General features: G+C 49.9%; 2 protein-coding genes across 2 annotated transcripts; both read left to right on the top strand.

Annotated features, from left to right (window-relative positions):
* Positions 1-731: 731 nt before the first annotated feature.
* LOC119356006 (histone H1-like) lies at positions 732-1,709 on the top strand. The gene is made up of 2 exons (XM_037622899.1): positions 732-957; positions 1,050-1,709. The coding sequence occupies exons 1-2, from the start codon at positions 832-834 to the stop codon at positions 1,485-1,487; spliced, it is 564 nt and encodes a 187-aa protein (XP_037478796.1). The 5' UTR covers positions 732-831; the 3' UTR covers positions 1,488-1,709.
* A 3,961-nt stretch (positions 1,710-5,670) lies between these two features.
* LOC119356005 (histone H1-like) lies at positions 5,671-6,599 on the top strand. The gene is made up of 2 exons (XM_037622898.1): positions 5,671-5,853; positions 5,932-6,599. Exons 1-2 carry the CDS (start codon positions 5,767-5,769, stop codon positions 6,388-6,390), a joined length of 546 nt encoding a protein of 181 aa, XP_037478795.1. The 5' UTR covers positions 5,671-5,766; the 3' UTR covers positions 6,391-6,599.
* The last annotated feature ends 715 nt before the right edge of the window (positions 6,600-7,314 follow it).

Below are 7,314 nucleotides of genomic sequence, written 5' to 3'. Positions count from 1 at the left end.
GTTCCAGTTTTTTTTGAAATAATTTGAGAATTTGAGTTATTCAAATTTCGTATGAATTATTTTTGAATCAGGAGACCTAACTATGAGCTTGGTGCCACAATCGTGGTTTCAATCAAATTGGAGCCGGGCATCAATTTGATGTCGTACGAGATCATCACTGTCAAACATGGTTTAAAGTCGATAAAAACTTGCAACATTCCGCCATACATCTTGTTTAAAAATTGAATTTCGGAACTGTGCACAGCAATACTTAATTCGAAAGCTATCCGTAAACAAAGAAAGAAAAAATGGACCAAACTCGAAAGCTCTCGAATAGCACACGTACACCCGTATCCAGATTGGCAACCGATGGCCTGAAACCACGACAAATCAACAGCCTCTCACTGTTCCCCCATACACCCGTTCCACAGAACACCGGGGGTGGTTTCAGCGCCCAACCCATCCCTCTCGCACGGAGGGTGCTCGCCAGCGCACCGGTCCACCGCGCACCGAGTTCACTGACCCTTGACCCAGCGTTTTTGTTGACAGATAGTAATCCATTTCCCGCTTTGGGTGGCGCACCCTGATCCTGGCTCCATCCCACCTCCCCACCATCCGACGGCCACGATTTGCCCGCCCCCTCTCTCGCGGATCGCGGCATCACCGTCCAGCCAATGCGATCGCAGCATTCGCACCACCCCGGATCGACCCCCTCGGCGTGTATAAATAAGCCTCGACCCGGTCCTCTCGAATCCATCCACCTCTCGAGCTCCTTCTCGAAATCTCAAGCGAGCACACCGCGCAAGTAGCAGCGTCAGTTTCAGTTTCAGAGCTCCGCTTCCGTTAGCCGCCATGCCTGCCCTCGCCAAGCCCGCTGCCCGCCCGGCCAAGCCCGCCGCCGCGGCGCCGAAGCCGAAGCCCGCCGCCGCCAAGCCCAAGGCGGCCGCCGCTGGAGCCGCCCACCCGACCTACTTCGAGGTGAGCGTCTGAGCCTCTCCTGTGTTCACCTCTGATTGAATGGTTTTGATTGCGATTGGGCCTGATTGGTTTTTGAAATTGGATCTTGGCAGATGATCAAGGAGGCGATCGCGGCGCTCAAGGACAGGACTGGGTCGAGCTCGGTCGCCATCGCCAAGTACATCGAGGAGAAGCACGGCAAGGCTCTCCCGGCCAACTTCAAGAAGATGCTCTCCGTCCAGCTCCGCTCCTCCGCCGCCAAGGGCAAGCTCGTCAAGGTCAAGGCCTCCTACAAGCTCTCCGACGCCGCCAAGAAGGACTCCCCCAAGGCTAAGCCCGCGGCCAAGCCCGCCAAAGACGCCGCCAAGGCCAAGAAGACGGTGGCCGCGAAGCCCAAGAAGACCGCCGCCGCTGGCACCAAGCGCAAGGCGCCCGAGAAGAAGAAGCTGGTCACCAAGGCCAAGAAGTCGCCGGCGGCCAAGGCCAAGGCGAAGCCGAAGACCGTCCGCTCCCCGGCCGCCAAGAAGGCACGCAAGGTCGCCGCCGCCTGATCTGATCCTATCCGATATCTGGTCTTAGGAGTGCTTGGTGTTCAAGGGGCTGTACAAAAGGATGCCTCATCCTCCCTTGTTTAGGTTTCGGTTCTGCTAGGCAAGTTTATGTATCGTGGGTGGTGTTTAGTGTAATGTAATGGTTGCTTTAGAGATGTTTTCAGCTCTAACTCTGTGAAATGAATCTGCAGTTTCTCCATACAAGCAATTTCCCAATCTCTATTTACTTCAGTTTTATCACCCTCTGTGCCTTGTGATCGTTTGTTCCCCAATCCCTATTTACTTCAGTTTTATTAAGGTCGCTGGGGGATTCATCTTCAATTTGATCTTGGAGAATAGCGCTGCCTGTTGCTTGGTCCTTGTTTTGCTTCTGGTTATCCCCTGCATCTGCTTATGTACCTTCCAGTTTTAAATTGTAAATCTCTGTTCGCCATTCCTTTGTTAGTTCTGTTCTTCTCCCAGTTCATCAGGTAGGGTATGCCTTAGAAACTGAGCAATGTAATCGGGAGATACACTGTTATTATCCCTCGGTACGATTCCTTCTCCGTGCGTCGTATTGAGGGGAACGGGAACACGACGGGGTGCGTGGCAAATACCCTGTTGTCAAGCAGCTGCGAGTGGCTGATGCCGCACGAACCGTTGGCTGTTGGTTGCAGCTGCGCGCTAATCAAGCTGCATCGGCGACTAGGGAGAGAATCACAGCAGTCAGCAATTGCCAGGGACAAATCGCCGCGTTACGCCGTGCGAACCGTGTGTGGCAGCGTGTCTCGCTACTCAGGTTCGACTGAGTAAATTTCATAAACCTCTCCATTTGACATTCTTAAAGTGCTCGGATATAACGGAACCCCCTATATTTAATTTCCTAAATGAATACTATTTTTTTCATCCTTTGTTACACACACATTTCAAACGATTGCACGGTAGTTCATCCATCATTGGTTTGGTGTCTATTTGTCTTGCCTACTCACACAAAGTTGCCAATAGTTGACAAGTATTGGTATTTCCAATATTTGGCTAGCCAAATATTACTAGCAAACCAATCATGCTCTTCATCCATCATTAGGACGATCCAAATTTAATTTAAATATGCACATACTTTATCCAAAAGACATTCAATTGAGACAAAAACTTGCAACATCGTATTTGTCCACAATGAAATCATCAAGAACAAACACATCACAAGATCGTCGCCACATTGCATTACCAAAATCCCTAGCTAAAAAAGAGAAGTGCAATTTTTTACCCCTCGGGCATTTCATGACACATATCGTGGGCATGGACCTCGTCGGAGGCTGCGGTAGTCATAGGTGGCGGAGCAGGAGGTGATGGGTGGGGTCGGCGATGCTAGAGAATGCCTGCGTGACACTGGACGTGTAGAAGGCATCTGTGTGGACGACTTCTTCCTCGTTACCTTGTTGAGGGCCTTGCCAGCCACCTGGCTTCCTCGCGTGCTTGCCATCGACTGGAGCAAGTGGGAGAGCGGCTGGTAGTTGATGATCTGCAAGTCCACAAAGTTTAGTTGCAACTTTGTGAATTAAGAGTAGTATCGATCTGACGGGAGCATAGGAAATGATCTTACCTCCTGCAAGTTAATCACCATCGAAAGAAAAGCATAGACGAAACCTTAAAATATTGTGAGTGAATGGCATATCAAAATAAAGTGTGAAAGTAAAATAAAAGTGAGAGAGGATAAATGCAAGCGATGAAATAAATAGCTCTAATGCATTCTCGTGGAGTATAGATTCCCCAGTAGTATGTGTCTAACGTAATATATGCGCGAAGCATAGTTGTTGGTTTAAATAACTAAGTCACCTTGCATATTTTTATAAATGGGTGAAGCCTGGTACAACATACGTGCTACTCGTGTAGCTCGATATCACACCCGCCACTATCATTCCTCGCCACAACAGATTACGATGACGATGGTTAATGGTTACCCAATGGACGCGGATAACGGGTGATTCTCTATTATTGCCCTATCAATTGGTTAGGAAAGAAATGGAGGATATTAGTCACCTCTTTACCTCCGCATGCCAACATCACAACGATAGTAACATCCTTCATAGGCTAAATGTCGAGTGGTCGACCTTATACAACATTCATGAAGAATTCTAACTCAAACATGCAAAGGAGGATTATATATCTTATCGTTGTTCAACACCTCAACATACAGGGTGTAACTCAAACATAGAAACGACAATCATCACTAGGTTAATCATGGCAAGCATGAACAAACAGTCAAGGTAACATACTTAGGTTTCCACCTTGGGTTTGGTATTTACAAAGAGATGACTAGGGGGTACTCATGATGAATGTTAATGTCGGAGTCTCCTTGGTCGAGATTATGGCGTGGCATGGCCCTTCTATTGACCCCCCTTTTGGATCACCCGAGCCTAGAGTTTTGCTCGTTCCCGAGCAAGTATTTCGGCTTGAAGAACAAGGTCATCATGGACACATGGCGCAGGCAGGGGGTGGCCACGCCACCTGTCTATGTGGGGCTCCTGAGCACCGCCTTGATCTAATTCCACCGCCATGAATTCATATAGATACTGAGACCATTCGTCGTTCCTCTAGAAGACTTTTACCCACGCCGCATGCCTCTATTCCGAAGAGATGCCATCTGAAGTCCTGTTCCAAAACCATGACGGAGGGGGAAGCCACTGTCAGATGCCTCTTCATCACCTTACTGCCTCCATGACCATGCACAGATAGTTCCCTTAGGACCGATGGGTCCATAGTAGTAGCTAGATGGTTCCGTCTCTCTTTTGTGATCTTCAATACCATGTTCCCCTTCTTCCTTGTGTGATTGGGATCACTCCGATGTAATTCCTTGGTGTGTTTGTTGTGACAAGATGAATTGTGAGTTCATGATCAGATCATTCATTAAATCCTATTGAACTTTTGAACTTTCTTTGTTGTACAATTAAATAGGTATGTATGCTTTCCTATCTATTTGTCCTCTCTGGCCAAGATTGAGGAGTGGTTCTTTAGATGGAGTAGTGTATTGATACGTCTCAAACGTATCTATTTTTCCGAACACTTTTGCTCTTGTTTTGAACTCTATTTTGCATGATTTGAATGAAACTAACCCAGACTAACGTTATTTTCAGTAAAACCAGGGGAAATCCGTGTGTCGTGTGTACCCCAATATGATCCTCTATGCCCTCCGCCCCATAAGGAACCCCTTGCAGGGATCTAACGGGATTACGCAATATCTAAAACTTTAAAAATATTCATAATTTCTGAAAAAAACTGTAAAGATCACATACACATATGACCATGAAAACTAACCTATGGCGAATTCTTGAAAATCATATGAATAGTTACGACTAGGGTTGGGCACTTTGTGATCGAAAGCCGAAAAATGTTTTAAACGATTTGACGGTTTATTTAGTGTTCGGTTTTAAGGTTCAGTGTGAAACTTGTCCGCCATTTGGTGTTTTGTATTGTGTTCGGATTTGCTATTTTCTCAGGTGCCTGGAATTTCTTCTCCCATTAGTCACTTTTTTCCTTCTTCCTTCCCTCTTGGCCGAACCTCGCCGGAGAAGAACTAGCCCCACCATTTATCTTAGGGTGAAATAGTGTCCTTATTATCTACTCCCTTCGTTCCGAATTACTTGTCGCAGATATGAATGTATCGAGATATATTTAGTTCTAGATACATCCATTTATGCGACGGGTAATTTGGAACGAAGGGAGTATCTTATTATGGGATGGGGGTGCAGGGGATCGCCGGAAGTTCTTATGGATGGTGTCGGGCTTAGAGGGATGGCCGAGGCAATGGCTAGCAATGGCGGTGCGTGGTAGCAACCGCCGGCCACGGGTTATGGAGACCGACGATTAGGACGGGGTAGGCTGGGGGATCAGGAGAAGGAAGAAGGAAGGGAAGAAAATGATGAACAGTAGCGTGATCTATTTTGAACCATTGGATCAAGATCTGACAATTCGTATAAAAAGCCACTGATGCAACTGTTTTTCTTTTCAGGCTCATGACAAATAGAGCCTCCCTTCCAATTTTAACCCAGTCTCGCGGGGGTAATTGAGCTGTTCGCCCGCCCCTTCTCTCGCACTCACAATCCGCGGCACTCCCCCTCCAGCCAATGAGATCGCAGCATTCCCACTCTCCCGGATCGCTCCCCTCCGTGACTATAAATACGAGCCTCCACCCGGTTCTCTCGAATCCATCCACCTCTCGAGCTCTTTTCTGAAGCCGCAAGCGAGCAGAGCACACCGTACACGTAGCAGTTTCCCTTTCAGATATTTTCTTCGACTAGCCACCATGACTGCTTTGGCCAAGCCCTCCGCCTCAGCGCCGAAGCCGAAGAAGACCTCCGCCGCTGGAGCCGCCCACCCGACCTACTTCGAGGTGAGCGTCCGAGCCTCTCATGTGTCCCCCTCTGATTGAATGGTTTTGATTGCGATTGGGCTGATTGATCTTGCGCAGATGATCAAGGAGGCGATCGCGGCTCTCAAGGACAGGACCGGGTCGAGCTCGGTCGCCATCGCCAAGTTCATCGAGGAGAAGCACGGCAAGGCCCTCCCGGCCAACTTCAAGAAGATGCTCTCCGTCCAGCTCCGCGCGTCCGCCGCCAAGGGCAAGCTCGTCAAGGTCAAGGCCTCCTACAAGCTCTCCGACGCCGCCAAGAAGGACGCGCCCAAGCCCAAGGCCAAGCCCGCCGCCCCCAAGGCTGCGGCGAAGCCCGCAAAGGACGCCGCCAAGCCCAAGAAGAAGGCCTCCGCGAAGCCCAAGAAGGCCGCCGCCGCTGGCACGAAGCGCAAGGCACCCGAGAAGAAGAAGCTGGTCGCCAAAGCCAAGAAGTCGCCCGCGGCGAAGGCCAAGGCGAAGCCGAAGACCGTCCGCTCCCCGGCCGCCAAGAAGGCCCGCAAGGTCGCCTCCGCTTGAGCTGATCTGATCTGATCTTATAGGTGGTTTTAGGTGTGCGTTGGTGCTCTGGGTCTGTACAAAAGGATGCCTCATCCTCCCTGATTTAGGCTTCGGTTCTGCTAGGCAGGTTCTATGTACTATCGCTGGTGGTGTTTAGTGTCTGGAATGTTCAGGTGTCAGATGTATCCAGCTCAAACTCTGAAATGAATTTGCAGTTTCCCAATTTCTACATGTCGTCAGTTTGATCCTGAGAATAGCGATTGTTTGTTGGTTGTACTTCGATCCTGAGCATTTGCGATCCTCAATTTCCCCCTCGCCCCTTTCTACTTGTTCAAGTTCAGTTGAGGCCTCTGGGCAGGTTCTACAAGATTGAGGGCACTGCGCACGGTAACGGCCTCGTACCATGCGGTGGAACTCCCGATCACCTGCCCCCAATCAATTGTAAACTAGGGGGTAGGAACGGCGGTCGACGGGTCGCCTGAGAATTCCGCAGGGTTTCGACCAGCCGGGCGTGCCTGGCTGTTGCGGCTGCGTGCAGACAGAATCACAGGAATCGCCAGTTCCAAACCGCCGCGTGACATCGTGCGAGTGGTGTGTGGCTGCCCGTCTCGCCAATCCCCTCCACTAATCCCGCGCTTGCCGATCAATTCTCTAACGGCGACGCCATCCTTACGTCCAAATTAAAAGCGCGTAGTCCGCGCAATGAACCGTTCCGATCTTTTTCACACCTAACCCCCACTGTGTAGCAATTGCGAGGAATACATCCTTTTGAGTAAGAATAATGAAATGCCCTTGCATGAGCACAACGAAGCACCTCGTGTCCAGGCCCGGGCCCATGGGTGTGCAACCCGTGCGGCCTGCACAGGGCCCCCAGTTTTGAGGGGCCCCAGATTTTGGAAACAGCCCATTTCCCAGTAAAAGGTCCAGCTCGCTAGCCACACC

Source organism: Triticum dicoccoides, chromosome 2A (genome assembly GCF_002162155.2).
Source record: "Triticum dicoccoides isolate Atlit2015 ecotype Zavitan chromosome 2A, WEW_v2.0, whole genome shotgun sequence".
In the NCBI taxonomy this organism is placed as follows: domain Eukaryota; kingdom Viridiplantae; phylum Streptophyta; class Magnoliopsida; order Poales; family Poaceae; genus Triticum; species Triticum dicoccoides.
Note: the sequence above shows the minus strand (reverse complement) of the source record. Positions and strands in the feature narration are given on the sequence as shown.